A 17,881-nucleotide genomic window follows, 5' to 3' on the forward strand; every position below is an offset into this window, starting at 1 on the left:
CTGGTAGCTCAGTGGTAAAGAATCTGTCAATGCAGGAGACACAGGTTTGATCCCTGGGCTGGGAAGATCCCCTGTGGAAGGATACGGCAATCCACTCCAGTATTCTTGCCTAGAAAATCCCATGGTCAGAGGAGCCTGGCAGGCTACAGTCCCTGGGGTCTCAAAGAGTTGGACATGACTGAGCACTCACAGTCTAAGGACAGTAAGACATCAGGTAAAAGAATCCCTTTGGGGAAGGGATGATGGATGAACTAAGCCCGTGGTAACTGCAGATACCAAGCCAAAGGAACAGAGAGAGATGAGCAAACATGACCCACTCACATCTCCATTGAGAACATGTGCCCATTAGCAGAGAATCAACTCAAACCACGCGGCGGACACTAAAAGAAGCTGCTGAGCGTGCTCACCATTATGTTCACAGCTGTAGAGACTCAAGCTGAGTCACCATAGCAATTCAGTCACATCTCAAGTGACAGAAGGCTGACCTCTCACTGGCAAGCCTGAATCACATCACTACAACTATCACTATCTCTGGCCAAACTTAGATACTACTCAGTGTGTATGTGAATCACTTCTAAATTAAACATGAAGACTTCCAAATTAGTTCAAAGTCATCTAACATCTGGACAGGAGATACACATTACTGAATGGGAGGAGGGGACATAGGAGTGGGGTAAAAATAGAAAGAAGGCTGTGTTCTCTAAGAAAACTATTTTCTTTAGAAACACAGGACTTATTTTTGCAGAAATGACTGACTCACTTTCTTTTTCTGACCATCGAAAAAGCAAGCGAGTGTGTGTAATAGAGTGTTTTACAACCAAATAAAGATGTCATGTGGGCAGCAGGTCCTTAATTCAGTTTGTATTACTCTAGCTACATTTAAAATGCATGTGTGAGCATAAGATTGATTTATTTCTGGGCTGGATTGCCTAAGGTCTTTCTGCTGTTTCAAACAGCTTCCCGTAAAGACTTCTCAGGCTCTCTGGGATGCAGGAACACAGCTCACCCAAAGATGTTCTCTGACTTGGTCATCCCAAGGCCTTGCTCTTATTCCCATGGGTTGCCAGCCTCGCTGCAGAGCACTTGGCTCTTTGGGAGTAAGTTAGGAAGGGTCCTCTTTGCCTTGGGTTCTCTCCCTTTGCTACAGGATTCCCAGTTACTGGGCACGAGTAGAAAAAAAGCATCTGTGGTTAGCACCACGTGTTCTGGAAGCAGAGAGAACAGGGTTCAGTTCTGGCTCTGCCACTTCATTCTGTGCAACTACAGACAAGTTGCTAATGCTCTTTGAGCCTCAGCTTCTTCATCTGTGAAATGGGGATACTTGAGAGTCCCTGCTGCTGCTGCTGCTGCTGCTGCTAAGTCACTTCAGTCGTGTCCGACTCTGTGTGACCCCATAGACGGAAGCCCACCAGGCTCCCCCGTCCCTGGGATTCTCCAGGCAAGAACACTGGAGTGGGTTGCCATTTCCTTCTCCATGAGAGTCCCTAACCCATAGTTATTGCAAGGATTAACTATGACTATCTTTGTAAAAGACTTAGTTCAGGGCCTGACCACATATCAAAAGCTTCACAAATATGAGCTCTAATTCATTCTAGTGGAGGGCTGTCTGGAGTTATTTATTTAGATACCCTGGAAGTTAAGCCATGGGAATCTGATGTTTTAGGTGACAGAGAACTGTAATATCCAGCCAAACTGACCATCCTTTCCCTCAGGGCCCTTGCTTTTCCTATCACAATGCTCCTCATTCATCACCTTTGGCTGTAATTTCTTGTTTAACATCTGCCTTTCCCAGCAGAAGATCCTGTGATTTTTTTTTTTTTTAATCATTGTGGGATGCCCCACACCCACAGAGCTCTTGATACAGAGTTCTGCAATAGCTGTTTGTTGAATGACTGAAAGACTGAAAAATCAATGGACCAATGGAATGAGACCAAATGACCAACCACAGACCAAATGACTGAATGATCCATTGATTGAATGAATTTATAGACAAATGACTGAAATTCATCATCCACATTCAACTGGATGATCTGAAAATACTTCCCAGCATGACAAAAGACAAGATTGCTAAATACAGGATTTTAACTTGGAAAATCAGGGTCTTTGGGGGCAATACAGAAAATCTGGTTTTGAGTACTTTAAGGAGTTCAATTCTATCCCCTCCATCAGTGATGGGACGGGTGATAATACCCTACTGGAAAACATTACTCACGTAGTCCTCAAACTGCACATCCCTCCCACCCTCCATCATAACCCAGGACGTGCTTGACAGCTTCTGGCTGTGGCATGTCTATCCGTGTCAGATGACATCATGGCCAAACCATGTGTCTTGGGCTGTGAGAACAACTGGGAAAATCAACAGGAAACCCCAGATCTTTCATTGTCTAATCTCTGACAAGGAAGACTCTTCCTTGAAACAACCCCCATCCCTTTTTTTCTGGGTGAACTCATCCATCTTTTCAGAAAGGCCAGTCAGGGGCAAGGCCTTGCTAGACTCCCTCAGGGGGATTTAGTGTCTTCATACCTTGTTCATCAGCCACAGGACAGGCTCATCTTTCAGAAGCTCTGGAATTCTGCCCATGGATGTCTGGACATCATGTTGCATTCTCAGGGAACTTCTTAGGACATACTCAGCCAAAGAAGATGCAAACTGTTCTTAAATGATAACCTGCCTCAAACTAAGGTACTTAACATGACCATCAGACGGTATTTTGATGATCCTATCCTCCTAAGTGTGAGTATAAACCAAATAACAGAAACACTTAAGGTCACTTTCCTGTTGTAAGGGAGTAAAGGACACCCACATCCAAACTGGGCAAAATCTTAAGGGTCCCTGGGAACACTTTCTAAGAGAACCAAACATGATGACTACCTACCTGAAACTGAAAAAACAATAACCACATAATAATTAAATAATAATTACACAGCCACCAGGTATCAAACACCTTCTCCATTCCATGCACTAGACCATGCCCTTTCTAGACAGCAGAGCATTTAACCTGCATGGTAGTACTATGACATTGGTATTACTGTTTCCACTTTACAGACAGGTAAACTGAGGCTTCCAGTAGGTGTCACGTATGTATCTAAACTAGACCTAATTTCAAAGCTGGTGCTTCTACCCTTGAAGAGGCTGAACCACAGCCCACTGAGATAGGAGGGAAAGGTGACTTGCCAACAAAGTGGAACAGAAGAGAGGAGTGTAACTTAAGAAGGATAAAGTGGTGCCTAAAATTTGGAGAAGAAAACAGTAACCCACTCCAGTATTCTTGCCTGGAGAATCCCATGGACGGAGAAGCCTGGTAGGCTACAGTCCACGGGGTCGCAAAGAGTCAGACACGACTGAGCGACGGAACGGAACGGAAAATCTAAAAGGGGAGAAGGCAGAGAAGATCTCATGAATACGTGACCACAGTTTGCTAGCTGATCTACTGCCATCACGTGAGTAAAGGAGAGCCTTCCAAAGAGATTCCAAAGGCTGGAAAGAACAGATTAGTGACAGCTCAGAAGGCAGATGTCAGCCCAAGGTAGCAAAACACCCTGTAACAATGAGTGCTGTCCCAGAATGGGCTCTCAGACACAGAAAGAGTCCTCGCAGATGGCAGCAAACATCCTGTTGGGTGCCAAAGAGGAGGGGATGGGAGATAGCTCAGAGGTCCTGTCCAACTCCCTCTGCTAACTTTGGGGAGATGCTTAGTAACCATCTGACAAAGTTACCCTCGCAGTTAGCTGCCACAGGCATGCAAGTAAAACAGCCTATGCAGAACTGGCCCACTGTGACACTTTCATCTTCCTCAGGATAGAGGAAGCAATGATGGGGAACTGTTATTCTGAATCTATTTGTGATAAACAAAGAAGAACAGGGTGGACATTAGAAGGGACCAAATTCTTGGGAGAGGAAGGGAACTGTGGGTATTACTGTATTGCTTGCAATGGATTGGCTACATTCCTTTATTAAAGGCAGGTACCACCCTCTCAAAGTAGGGTCATCATGATTATCTCACAGTGAGACCAATGCAAGAGTTAACTTGCCCATGGCTGCACAGCCCATTCAAACACAGATATGCCTTATTTCAAAACCATCTCTCTTTTCTCCAAAGTTTTTTTTTTCATACCGTGCACAGGAATAACTAAAACCTTTATTAATATGGTTTCCAATAACAATGTGAAAATTTGAATTATCAATATGTACTCAAAGTACATAAGAACTCAGGGAAGGGGAGATTGGGCAGAGTTGTGAAAGCACAGTCCTCAGGACAGGTAGGTTGTGAAGAACAGAAAAGGAAAGATAAGGCTGCTGTGCAGAGTAAGACACGGGGAGTAGCTAAGAATGGGCCACTCAGACAGGTCAATCTAATCACTGAAGAAAGACAAGAAACAGGAAATGGATCAAACCATACATCACCTCCTTCACAATTCAGTCTCGTTTTGGCCTTGAGACGAAGCTATACAACTGGTTCCAAACTGCCCATAACACAGGTTCACAGACGGGACCTCAGACATTTCAATCTGAATGAAGCCTGCATATGTCAACTTTGCCCCTAACAGTAACATATAAAAGCACAATTACCTTTTTTTTTTCCTTCAGATTACAGAATGATTTCAATATGCCAAGAGAAGATATTAACAGGAAATGGGTTCATAAGGCTTTGGAAGATTAAAATGCCAATATGGCATACTGAATGGAAAACATGATGGTGGGAAAAGATGTTAATGACAGCTTTAACGATACTGATTTTTATCTCCTCTCTGCTCCTTAAGTTCTCCTGGGAAACTTGGGCACTACAAGGCACCCACCCAACCTCTTATTCATTAGAGACTTCCTAATGGGCTGAACAGGGCTGAATTTCCCCATTACCCCTAGTGGGTAAAAGTTATTCTAAATAGATTTTAGGGACTTCCCTGGTGGTCCAGTGGCTAAAACTCTGCACTCCCAACACAGGGGGCCCAGGTTCTATCCCTGGCCAGGGAAGTAGATGCTGCAAGGCACAACAAAGAGCAAAGATTCCATGTGGAATCGAGACTAGGACCCAACGCAAATAAATATTTTTTTAAATGGCTGAGTCACTCTGCTGTACACCTGAAACTATCACAACATTGTTAATCAGCTGTCAGTTCAGTTCAGTCGCTCAGTCGTGTCTGACTCTTTGCGACCCCACGAACCGCAGCATGCCAGGCCTCCCTATCCATCACCAACTCCCAGAGTCTACCCAAACCCATGTCCATTGAGTTGGTGATGTCATCCAACCATCTCATCCTCTGTCATCCCCTTCTTCTCCTGCCCTCAATCCTTCCCAGAATCAGGGTCTTCTCAAATGAGTCAGCTCTTCACATCAGGTGGCCAAAGTATTGGAGTTTCAGCTTCAACATCATTCCTTCCAATGAACACCCAGGACTGATCCTCCTTTAGGATGGACTGGTTTGATCTTCTTGCAGTCCAAGGGACTCTCAAGAGTCTTCTCCAACACCACAGTTCAAAACCATCAATTCTTCGGCACTCAGCTTTCTTCACAGTCCAACTCTCACATCCATACATGACTACTGGAAAAACCATAGCCTTGACTAGATGGACCTTTGTTGACAAAGTAATGTCTCTGCTTTTTAATATGCTGTCTAGGTTGGTCATAACTTTCCTTCCAAGGAGTAAACGTCTTTTAATTTCAAGGCTGCAGTCACCATCTGCAGTGATTTTGGAGCCCCCAAAAATAAAGTCAGCCACTGTTTCCACTGTTTTCCCATCTATTTCCCATGAAGTGATGGGACCAGATGCCATAATCTTAGTTTTCCGAATGCTGAGCTTTAAGCCAACTTTTTCACTCTCCTCTTTCACTTTCATCAAGAGGCTCTTTCGTTCCTCTTCACTTTCTGCCATAAGGGTGGTATCATCTGCATATCTGAGGTTATTGATATTTCTCTCAGCAATCTTGATTCCAGCGTGTGCTTCCTCCAGCCCAGCGTTCCTCATGATGTACTCTGCATAGAAGTTAAATAAGCAGGGTGACAATATACAGCCTTGACGTACTCCTTTTCCTATTTGGAACCAGTCTGTTGTTCCATGTCCAGTTCTAACTGTTGCTTCCTGACCTGCATACAGGTTTCTCAAGAGGCAGGTCAGGTGGTCTGGTAATCCCATCTCTTTCAGAACTTTCCACAGTTTATTGTGATCCACATAGTCAGCTGTACTCCAATATAAAATAAAAAGTTTTCAAAAAATTTAAAAATAGATTTTAAATAGTTGTCATAATTAGATCATGAGAGTTACTTACAATTAGACAACCACCAGTGTTAAGTGTGTGTTGGGGGGGTCGGGGGCTGAAATGTTTTTTACGTCTATGCCAGGGATCGAGATGCTACACTGCAGGGTAATGAAACATGATGAAATTTAGCTTGGCATGTGGGGAACAGTCCAAGAAATGGCTGCTGGGGCTTTAGTTGTAGTTTTTATTCCTACCATCTTTGGAGTTTGACATATGTGGGTCCAATTTAAGACTCTGCAACCAGCTACATGACCTTGGGGAAATTATATAACATCTCTGGGACTCAGTTTTCTCTTTGGTCAAAGAGGGACAAGACCACCACCTCAGGAAGGTGTGAGGATGCTGTGGAATGGCTCAGGGACAGAGTCTGGCATAGTCTTGTTAATGGGAGTTCAAAAGGGCACTTGGGTTCCATTATCCTGAGCACCTCCCTTGAAGCTGAGCAGCTCCTCCTTGGGTAGGCCATGGTAAACCCTCCGCTGCACCCCCCCCCAAGTCCACCCCTCCCCCAAAGATCAAAATCATTCTCAGATTAGAAACTCGGAACTTCAGGTTTGCCTCTTCATCGCATTCAACAGCCTTTCTCTGTAGTGAGTCATAGCAACACCTCCCTCCCAGTGGGCCAGGCGGAATACAAGTATTTTGCTACCGCGTGGTTGCGAACTCCATCCAGGTCAGCGAATTACAGGGATTTCATCTTAGGAAGAGGGCCCAGCTCTGCAAACTGCTCCGGGTTCCTCGCGTCTCCCGACAAGAACCTCATCTCCAAAAACTCAAGGCCACAGTCACGTAAGCCGGGCGGGCATGGGAACGAGGCCCCTTTGGAAAGGCGGTGCAGGCCACAGCCCCGCATCCACAGGACAGTGAGGGACCGCGCGAGTCGCTGCCACCGGCCGAAGGAGCCCTGCACGCTCCGTCTTCTCCTCCAGACTCAAAAGCTCCCGGGAGAGGGTCGCCAGTTTCCTGTCCTGCTGTCCCAGCTCCTCTCTCTGGTTTTCCCATCCTAATGAACTGCCAAGCCTCCGCGCCTTTTAACTCCCTCACACGCCAAGAGCCAAAAACACTCCGTGAGAAACCGCAGGGCGACGCGCACCTCCACGACCAGGAGGAGTCCTCTCCACAGCCCACTTCCGCCCCCGGAAGCGTCAGGGTCCCGAAAGAGTACCTGAAGCGAGTTTAACGGAAGGGCAACCGACGAACGAGCAAACAGCAGCGGCCCTGAGCCCACTCGGGAGAGGAGGAGGAACCTCCCCGGGGCGAGCGACCGCGAGATTCCGGACCCGCCCGGCCCGAAGGGGTGAGGGAGGCAGCGGCCGCCAGGCTGACAGGAGCTGTGGCAACAGGTGGAGGAAAACGAGCAGCCAACACCCAGGCCAACCGTGGGGAAGCCGGGAGATTAATACACCCACCTCAGGTCTCAGCCACTGCCTCCCAGGCCCAGAGCTGGAGGGGGCCACCGGGAACATCCAGAACCATCTCTGACGGCCGGGGGTCCTGTCCCTCCGCCGTCGTCCGGGCTGAGCCCTCTCTCCAAAGCCATGCGTCTCCTGAGGGACCCCACTCGGGTGCGGATCCCAACTAGCTCTGAAGCTTGAGCAGCTCACGTTACACAGCAGAGCTTCACTTTCTCATCTGCAGATAGGATTAATAGCACCTGCTACCTGGGGGTGGTCTTAAGGCTTATCCACGTGAAATGCAGACGGCACAGGGCAAATCCCGCGAACCTGTTCTCATCTTTCCCCGCCATTCAGACAGGTGTGCGCATGCACGTGAGCAGAAGCGCACGTGCCTGCAGAGAAAGGCACGTGCGCGTCCAGAAACGCACGTGCGCGCGAACACACACACCGAGGATAGCAGTAAATAGTACACCTACAGAAATTAAATGTGGATACCGTTCAGTCCTCCAGGACGGTAACTAGACACTTGTCCATGGTAAAGGCTGCTTCCCAAAGGACTCATCCAACTCCTGTAACTTAATGCTCCAAGAAGCGCTGAGAACTGAGGGGCGCAGAAGTATTTCTTTTTTAAAAGGGATACCAAACATCTTCACCCCAAGAAATGACAGAGAAGTAAATCTTTTAAACAGATCCAAGAATGAGGATGACAGAATGTAGTTTGTCAATACACTGCATGATAAATTACCACAAGCTTAGAAACTTAGAACAATACTCATTTATCATCCTGCCACGTGGTTGTTGGCAGACTTCATTTCCTTACAGATATCAAACTCGTGGCAGCTCACTTCTTGAAGGCTAGCTCATCAGAGGTAGAGATTTCCTGACTGCTGGTGAAGGGCTCACCTGATTAGGTCAGGCCCACCCAGGAGCCTCTCCCTGTTAGAGAACTTAATTTTATCTGTAAAATCGCTTCACTTTGGCCACAAGACTCAGCAGAATCACAGGAGCAGAATCCCACAATTTTTGCCACATTCTGTTGGTTAGAAGGAAGTTACAAGTACCACCCACATTCACAGGGAGGGGACTATACATGGGCCTGGGTAACCTGGCCATAACTTAGAATTCTGCCCACTACAGACATTTATAAATGAACGTAAGGATATGCTTTGTAAGGTAAAAGGAATAAAGATGGTTAACCTCATTTTTTCAGGGACTCAGAGACTCTTAAATATATTACACAAATCATAAGCTCGTTTCTATGACGAAGCTGAAACACATAGGGAGATTTTCTTCATCTAAAATCATGTTCTCTCTCCTCCACTTTTCAAACTGGCAAAGAAGGGAAGGGTTTGTCACACCATCAAGTGGGACATGTAGCTGATGTTCAGAGCATATTGATCACTTGATCCCAGTAAATGATAAATGAATTGCAAGTGGCCTTGTGCACGATGGCAGCCACACGGCTTTTAGCAGAGCTAGAATCAAATGCAGGGCTCTGGACTCCTGACTCAGTGCTCCTTCACAATGGACAGATCTCATTGTGTCTTTCACTGTCCCTGTCAAAGACAGGCTCGAAGGCAAGAGAATAGCTGGCTCCAGCAATCATGTTTTGTTCTCATCCAGATGATTTGGCCTCACAGGCAAAGCCTTTCTTGATCTAGGAGTCCATCCAAAAATCTGGAGAAAATTAGATAGTTATTCTAAAATTAAAGTTACTGTAAGAATGGCAGGAAAGAAAAAAATTCAAGTTGTGAACAATTCACATATATATTGTACAAATGATGGGCCAAACTGATACAAAGTAAAAGGTATTATGTGGCTCATGGTATGTTTATATCAATTAATATATGTTAAAATATACTATGTGGTTCAGGGATTATTGATATCTACCTACTCTTAAGTGTGGGTTGTTTTTAATGAAAACAGTATGCTGAGAACAATCATAACCAAATAGAAACCATCACTAATGTTTGTGTATTAAAACAACTAAGCCACGCTTGCAACGCAGTAAAAACATCATCTTCCTGAGCCATGATGATTGCAGATTTTCTAAATTGGCATGAAACTAAGAGATCTGGGTTCAGGGTTTAGATTGGCCTCATTTGTAGCTCTGTGATTTTGAGGAAAGCACTCTCCCCTCCCAGCTCACTGCTTGAAACACACGTAGGACACCAGACACTCAGTTGTGGGTCCCCCGCCCCTCAGTCTTACTCTCTCATAAGGAGAGGTTGTTAGTTACCAACTGGGTTTCTCTTAGAACCTCCTGGGTGTCCTTCTTGTGAGTTAACTAGTAAATCAGGTACTTGCATGCCCCTGCTAAAGCTCTGTGTAACACCCTGACACATATGGTAGCCACAGTCCACACAGAGCTTTTTTTTTTTCTTTTTAACAGTTACTTTTATTTATTTATTTATTTCAATTGGAGGCTAATTACTTTACAATGTTGTAATGGTTTTTGCCATACATTGACATGAATCAGCCATGGGTGTACATGTGTTCCCCATCTTGAACCACCCCCCCTCCCCACACAGAGCTATTAAGCATCTGCAGTGTGACTGACCTCAGCTGAGATGTCCTGTAAGTATAAAACACACACCAGGTTTCAAAGAGGTAGCACTGAAAAAAAGAATGGAAACATCTCAATAATATTTTATAGGGGCTTCCCTGATAGCTCAGTTGGTAAAGAATCCACCTGCAATTCAGGAGATTTGATTTCTGGGTCAGGAAGATCCTCTGGAGAAGGGATAGTCTACCCACTCCAGTATTCTTGGGCTTCCCTTGTAGCTCAGCTGGAAAAGAATCTGCCAGCAATGTGGGTAGACCTGGGTTGGATCCCTGGGTTGGGAAGCTCCCCTGGAGAAGGCAATGTTTTATAGCATGCACAGATGGATATACCATTTCAGATATACTGGGTTTAATAAAATATAAACAGATTACCTTTCTGTAAATGTTTTTAATGTGACTATTAGAAACTTTTAAATAGCATATGTGGCTCACATTATATCTCAGAGGGAAAGCACTGATCTATAGTTTCTCACTGTCCTCAGAAAAGAATTTAAACTCCTTAGCAGTATCCAAGGTGATTTGGTCCCCCCAGGTTTCCTCACAAATTCCCCTTGTCCCTCATTATTCTCCAACCATAGTGGCCCTATGATCCCTCAGACACATCAAGCCCACGCCCACCTTAGGGTCTCTTCATGCATGACATCATCCTTCTGGAATGCTCTTTCCATGGTGCTCTACTCATTGCCATGCTGACTCAAACTCCCTCTTTAGATTTCATCTCACACATCACTTCAGCCAGGCCTTTCTGGACCACCTGATCTCAAGGGATCACACATCCAGTGACTCACTCCTCATTTCCTCCAAGGCCCTCACTGCCGTTCTTGGCTACCTCATTCGATGATCTGTTCACCTGTTCCACGTCAGTCTCCCCCCAGTGGACTAGCAGCTGTGTGAGGGCAGGAAACGTTCTGGTGTTAGTGTCGTATCTTCAGCTCAGGGCTCCCCCAGTTATAGTTCTCAGCTCAGTGTCTGTTGAATGCATGAATGAACAGGGGAAAGAGCATGAAACTCAGAGTCAAAAATTCCACTTAGGACAAACCCAGTGACGTGGAGGATGACACCACCGTCTTGCTCTGATTGCTGACTCTTATCCTCTGCAGTCACTATAGGAGGCAGTGTAATAACTAAAAGGACTCAGTCTAGAGCTAAAAGCCCCAACTCTGCCACTTGCAGGAGTATGACCCTACATGAAGCCCTTGACTGTCCCAAATCTCCATTTTCTCCCAGAGGTATAATTAGAATTATTAGGAAATAATTAGAATTATATCATGGTTGTCTTGAAGTAAGACAACAGCTTTGTCAGTCAAAGAGTCCCAGTGATATTTATCAGACCAAGACATTCTTGAAGGGGAAGGATTCTTTTATGTACGTGGGGGTCCTTAGCACCTAGAACAAGGATTGGTTTTAGGCAGACGCCCCCAAACTACTTGAAGGATGAATAAAGTTTCTAAAAAACCCCAGCACCACAAAGCAATGAACCTTGGGGAAATCAGATCTTTCCACTGTTCCAACCTGGAAAAGATACCCTATTTTCAGATACCCCATTTTTGTCCAAACAGAAGCAAAAGGATCCTAGCCATGGAATGAGGCTCAAGATGTAATGGGTCCTATTTCCTCCATCTTCCAGAAGAATCCCAATTATAAGAGTCTGTCCAGGTATCCAGACAAAACTGACTATAGATCCCCTGAAACCTTTGGCTTGAGAGTAGGATTTAAAAAGTCAGAGTCAGCATCTTCAGCTGGGGACAGAACAAGTTCCAGAGGAGCGGGGAGCAGTTTTCTGCCATGACAGCTTCTTTACTAGGAAAAAGAAAAAAAAGACAAGGCCAGAAGGCTTCACAAGTAAAGAATCCACCTATCAATGCAGGAGACATAAGAGATACGAGTTTGATTCCTGAGTCAGGAAGATCCCCTGGTGGAAGGCATGGCAATCCACTCCAGTATTCTTGCCTGGAGAATCCCATGGACAAAGGAACCTGGTGGGCTTTGGTCTATAGGGTTGCAAAGAATTGGACATGACTGAAGCAACTTAGCAGGTATAAAAGACAAGGGCATCCAAGCAGTAATTTTTGATTCTTACATTCTCAGAAAGAGCCACAATATCTGCCTGCTTGATTGAAACTGGGGCCAAGGATAAAAATAAGGAGAGGGGAAGAGGGTCTTATTTGGAGCTAATCCTTGTCAAAATTCATAAAGGTCAAATTATTCCACGAAATGATAATTTTTCAAGATGGGGCAAGGCATGTGGCTGGGAAGAGAGTGGGAAATGACTTCACTGGGCAGGCTTCTGCCTAGTTTGCAGAGGATAAAGCTTGCCTTTGTTGTTCTCCTGGCTTCTGTTCGCAGTAGCTCTGAAGTATAAAGGCTTCTGGCAGAACATCCCAATTTCAACACCATTGTTCCTAGGATTTGCTACTGAAAGGGCTATTCACATGGAAACCTCTCCCAGGCCAGGCTTCCGTTCGCTACCATTTACTTACACCCTGGCGTAAGCATGCAGCCCGCCTAGGGAGTTCGGACAAACCAGACCAGGGATGGCACTTGGCCATCTCTCCTAATCCCACCTTGCCAACTCACTGCTGATTAAAAGCCAGAAGCCAACCTCCATTCATTCCACCAACATGTTCTGAGCACTGCTCGCGTGCTAGGTGTCGGAGCTACAGGTAGGGGCAAGTGAGACAAACACTGACGACAGCAGAAATCCATGAAAGAAGAAAAAGATCATACTTCACGTTGCAGAAGAGGAGTCATAAATAGAAAGCCCCTTCCAGAATGGGAAAAAGGAGCCACAATTAGGGATCATGGGATCCCAAAATCAGATTTGGGATCACTGAAGATGATGATGTGTTAAGATCCAATTAGAGGGCTTCCCTATTGGCTCAGTGGTAAAGAATTCACCTGCCAATGCAGAAGATACAGGTTCCATCCCTGATTCGGGAAGATCCCACGTGCCAATGAGCAACTAAGCCCATGAGCCACAACTATTGATAGAGTCTGTGCTCTGGAGTCTGGGATCTGCAACTACAGAACTCCAAGTGCCCTAGAGTCCGTGCTCCCCAACAAGAGAAGCTAACACAGAGAACAGCCCCCGCTCACCACAACTAGAGAAAAACCCACGAGGCAATGAAGACCCAGCACCGCCAAAAGAGAAAAAAAAGAAAAGAACCAAAGCACCTCCAATAAGAGCAAAAGCCCTACGTAGTGACCTGCATCTCCCCATTCCCTTCACATCAGGCCACACCATGCATCTGAAGCCACTCTGCAGTCTCCTTACAACCCAGGTTTTAGTCCACTTGAGCCCTGGTTTCCAGCAGAGGGTAACAGGAAGAAGACCTCATGACAGAGTATTCTGTCTTTGAAAAAAGGTGAAAAGGGACTGTGTTTAATCCTCTGTCTAGGCTAGGATAATGGCTCTAGGAACCCAGGTCTGTAGAACTGGCTTAATAGATGTGGGTTTATAGGCAGACAGCATGGCACAGTGAGTCCTAGTAGATTTTGACTTATAGGACTTGTGAGATGTTGCAAGAGACTTCATCCCAAGGATATGAGAAATCTTGCTTGTCCAGACCCGCATGACCTAATTAATCTGCAAAAAAAAATTAATTTCTTAGTTTATGGCTCGTTATCCTGAACACCTTCTACCCAGGTGAAATCTCACCCTCCCTCTCCCTGGTTAAAGCCTCACTGAACAGTCCAGCTTTGAACCACTGACCCTCTCCGATCCTATTCCCTCATCTCTTAAATGGGAGTGATCATCATCGACATCATCATGTTATAACAACACTTGTGATAATTATGAGATTGTAATGAGAAAATAGGACTCCAGGAGTGAAGATGTACATGTTGGCATTTATAAAATCAGGACAGTGTTCTTTCCATCCCTGAATCGGGACGATTTACGCGAAAGCAAGTTATAAAAGGCAGATGAATACTTTACAAACTTAATTTTAAAGAAATCACCACTCACTGGAATCTCACCTCCTCTCCAGTGATTGGAAAACTTGCCCAGGTTTGGGAAAAGCTAACCAGCTGAGTCAAGCTGCCGCCTACACCACCTGCCCACCCCCGCTCCCCTCGCACCCCCCAGACGACAAGGCAGAAAGGGTGGGCAGGGGAACACAGCTCAGCATTTATTTTTGGACCCAGCTCACTAAAAATACTCCAAGCCTCCCTGTTTGATCACTCTCCCTTTTGACCTGAATGGATCGCGGGGCCCCCGCGGCCCGCCCCACCCTCGACCCGTTGTCCTTTAAAGGAGAAGGGCGTGGGGACGGATTCCTGCCGCTCAGGGACAGATGTGCGCCACCCGTACAGGCAGGGGCCGCGGCCTCACTGACGTCAGGGAAGCGCTCACTCGGCCGCTGCCTCTCGGCCGGGCCCGAACACCCGAAGGGTGGGGGGACTCGCGCGCTGGGATTGGCTGGCCAAGTGCGAGCGCCCGCGCCGATTGGCTGGCGAGGTTTTAGAGGGAGTCCCGCTCTCCAATTAAAGGGCCCCGCCGCACCCGGCTGCGCACAGAGCTCCCCCTGGGCCAGCGATCTTAGCCATTCAAGCACAGCTGTCCCCACTGCACGCCCTCGCGCCTAAGGCTGAGCAGCCAGGTACTGTCTGTCCACCCCAGAAGAGGATGGCAAAGGTGGCCAAGGACCTCAACCCGAGAGTTCAGAAGGTGAGCTGAGATCTGTCTGTACTTAGGCAGACTCCTTCTTTTCCCATTTCCCTCTCCTGTTTGAAGAGGCTTTCCTAGATGTATGGAGAAGAAAATTCACTAAATTCCAAGACTTTATAGAAAATAGAATCGTTGGGAATACAGGTTTGAGCTAACAGTCACATACCCCAAATGCTACTCTTAAAAGCCTTTGTGTAAAGTATTTGCAAAGGATCCTGGTTCTTTGATGATGTTAATTAAAATTTAAATAAGGTAAAACTTTTTTCTTAAATGTTAACTCTGTGCTTTTGGAGGAGTGGGGAAGGAACCCTACCCTTCTCCTCCAGTGATTGAGGTGAAGGTGGGAAGGGGTAATATTTACTCACAAGGAATCTACCCCTTTGCTCCCATCCCAACATTTTCTGTTTTTCACACACACACACAAAGAAACCAGTTTCTTTAGTTGGTGGTGTTGGCAGTGGCGACAGTTCCAGCACACGGGAACTAATTTCTGTCCCCAGAGTCTTCACTTTTCCCTTTCAAGAAGGGCTGGCTGGGAGCCCAGAAGGTCACGGGTGAATGACTGCCCGAGGGGCCGGCAGCTGTGCCCTTAGCTCCAATCCCCGATGGCTACTTACCTGCACACAGTTTGTGTGTGTGTGTGGGGGTGGGGGGGGGTTGACATAGGCTAGGGGCTAAGAGGACCTGTGAACTGGGAGGAAGCCCAGAGATAGCCTAGACCAGTGAAGAAACTGAGTCTCAGGGTCACAGAGAGTTGGTTCTGGGAGGCAGTGGAGCCTATGGGAAAGCCTTAGGCATGGAAACCCCAGCTGTGCCACTTTCCAGCTGCACCACAATGACCAACCACGTCCATCAGTTTTCTGAGCCTCAGTTTCCTTGTCTCCCTTAGATGGATGTTAGGTCCCGCCTCCCTCACAGCAGCAACAATAGCTGTGGTACCCTGTAGTGTTATCTCCCAAAGTAGTTATTTTTAAACTTAAACTCTGATTTCAGGGAAAATCAGAGTTTTGGTCTTTCAAGGCAAAGTTCCCTGTAAATATTTGCTATTACCGGGCAAGGCGGGATAGAATGAGAGGGGGAAGGAAAAAGAAAAAGTATGTCAGAATCAAAATGCAAGTCAGCCACTTAGAGAGGTGCAGTATTTACGCATCTGATTTACGACTGTGCCACTGCAAGGCTGACCTGCCCCAGACTCCCACATGGAGTCCATCGGACCTGCTGAATGTGTGCACCAGGGCAGACTTCAGCCAGAGAGCATCTCTCTGGAATGTTCCTGCCCCCCACCCCCACCCCCGCTTCGCAGTTGCCAGACTGTTCGCAGAATCCAGTCCTCTCTCCTTCTCTGGAATTCTCACATGTTAGACCTTGGTGAGCTACCTGTCCTGTTAATTTCTGCCTACTGGTGAGTCAGGCACGCACTGCTCTTACTTTTCTACCCATCTTTCTAAATTCCTTGAGGGACAAACCTCTCTTGCTCATCTCTGTTCCGATGCAGGCTGCCACGCGAAGCATGACTCAATAAACTCTGAGTGAACCATCTCAGACCATAGTGTTCGCAGACAGTACAGTTTGTGTGTTACTGTTTTCTAACTTGTGGCAGCTCCAACATATTTGTGTGTCTGAACTGCCTCCCCAGATTCAGCCAAAGTAAAAGAGTTCAGCGCGAAAGGGGCAGTGTCCAGTGGCACATCAGATGATTCAGGGTGGTTTTATTACCAGCTGATGGACAGTTAATGTGTGAAGGGAGACAGGAGACACGGAACCTCTCTCTTCAGCACAGCCCAGGTCACCACTCGGAGGAAGCCTTGTTTTTATTTTCCTTTGCATGGGAGAGTGTGATTATCCGGATTAGAGGTGGAACACAGTCTCCTACTTGTCACCCTCTAGTGCCAACTTCCTTGCCCTGCAAAGGGTTTATTTTCCATTTAGATCCAATTACAGGCTTAGTGAAAGAATGTGGTGGGTATAGATGAAAGGGCGGATATTTTTTACCCCTTGGGACTGTGACAATCAGGAGGAGGATCACCACATGGGTGATGAACCCAGGTCCTCCACTCAGAAAGCCAAGGAAAGGGAAGGGAATGGGGGGAAGTCTCTCCTTGCTGAGGTATATATCGGCGGTTAAATGCTGGGTTGTACGAACAGCATGCTGCAGAGCTTTTATGGCATATTTACTTTTTAAATCTTTAGCAGTGGTGGGTTTGCTAACATTTGGCTTCAGGAGGCATAATCACACTTAGGCGTTTTGAAGCAATTTCATAGACTCTTAGAGCTGCAAGGGACTGATTTACAAAATGAGAAATGGTTTCAAATGGCCTCCATGAGGACTCTGCAAAGGGAGGGGGGCCACAGGGAATCCCAAGAGCTGGAAAGTCAGAAAACAGTCTTTGAAAGAGAGAACATTAAAATCCCCAAGTTGGGGTAGACTTTGAGATCATCTCCCCAGTTCCAGGGACAGGGGGACTGGCCATGGGTTCCATCCTTAGTTCATGGCAGGGTATAGAAACAGTTCCTTCCCTCCCCCCATCTGCACTGAGCCAAATGCTCCCATTGGCTACTCTTGAGCCCTGGTTTGTTTTTCGACTGGGAAAAAGGCTTCCTAGCATGGAGATCTTGTTCCCTGAGAATCAGGAACTAGCCAACATTCCCTGCTAACAAAAAGCCTGGAAGATCAAATGCCATTTCTCTTGGTGGAATCAGCCACCACTGTGGGTGTGTTCTCTGGTTTATTAAGTCATAAGAATTCTTGTAACCAGACTAGGGTTCAAATCCCAGCTCTACCACATACTACCTGTGTGCTTCTGTGCAAGCTGATTAACTTCTGAGTCTGTGCCCTCATCTGAAAACTGAGGAGACACTAAAAGCATCTCCCTCCCAAGGGGCTCATAATCATTAAATGAGCGGATGTATACAAAGGGCTCAGCACCTGAGTGCAAGTAGACTTGGCCATTATTATTGTCAGTGGTGGTGGTTGTATATTTCAGTGAGCGTGT

The 17,881-nt window shown here is 46.4% G+C and overlaps 1 protein-coding gene across 1 annotated transcript in view; it reads left to right on the forward strand.

Annotated features, from left to right (window-relative positions):
- Positions 1–14,723: 14,723 nt before the first annotated feature.
- The window catches only part of LMCD1 (LIM and cysteine rich domains 1), a 60,148-nt gene continuing 56,990 nt past the window's right edge, over positions 14,724–17,881 (forward strand). The window contains exon 1 of the mRNA XM_055414372.2: positions 14,724–14,888. Coding sequence (XP_055270347.1) covers positions 14,847–14,888 — 42 coding nt within the window. The 5' untranslated portion in view covers positions 14,724–14,846. The remainder of the gene's footprint in view (positions 14,889–17,881) is intronic.

This window comes from Moschus berezovskii, chromosome 24 (assembly GCF_049115385.1).
Source record: "Moschus berezovskii isolate FMDL1 chromosome 24, NW_MosBer_1.0, whole genome shotgun sequence".
In the NCBI taxonomy this organism is placed as follows: Eukaryota; Metazoa; Chordata; class Mammalia; order Artiodactyla; family Moschidae; genus Moschus; species Moschus berezovskii.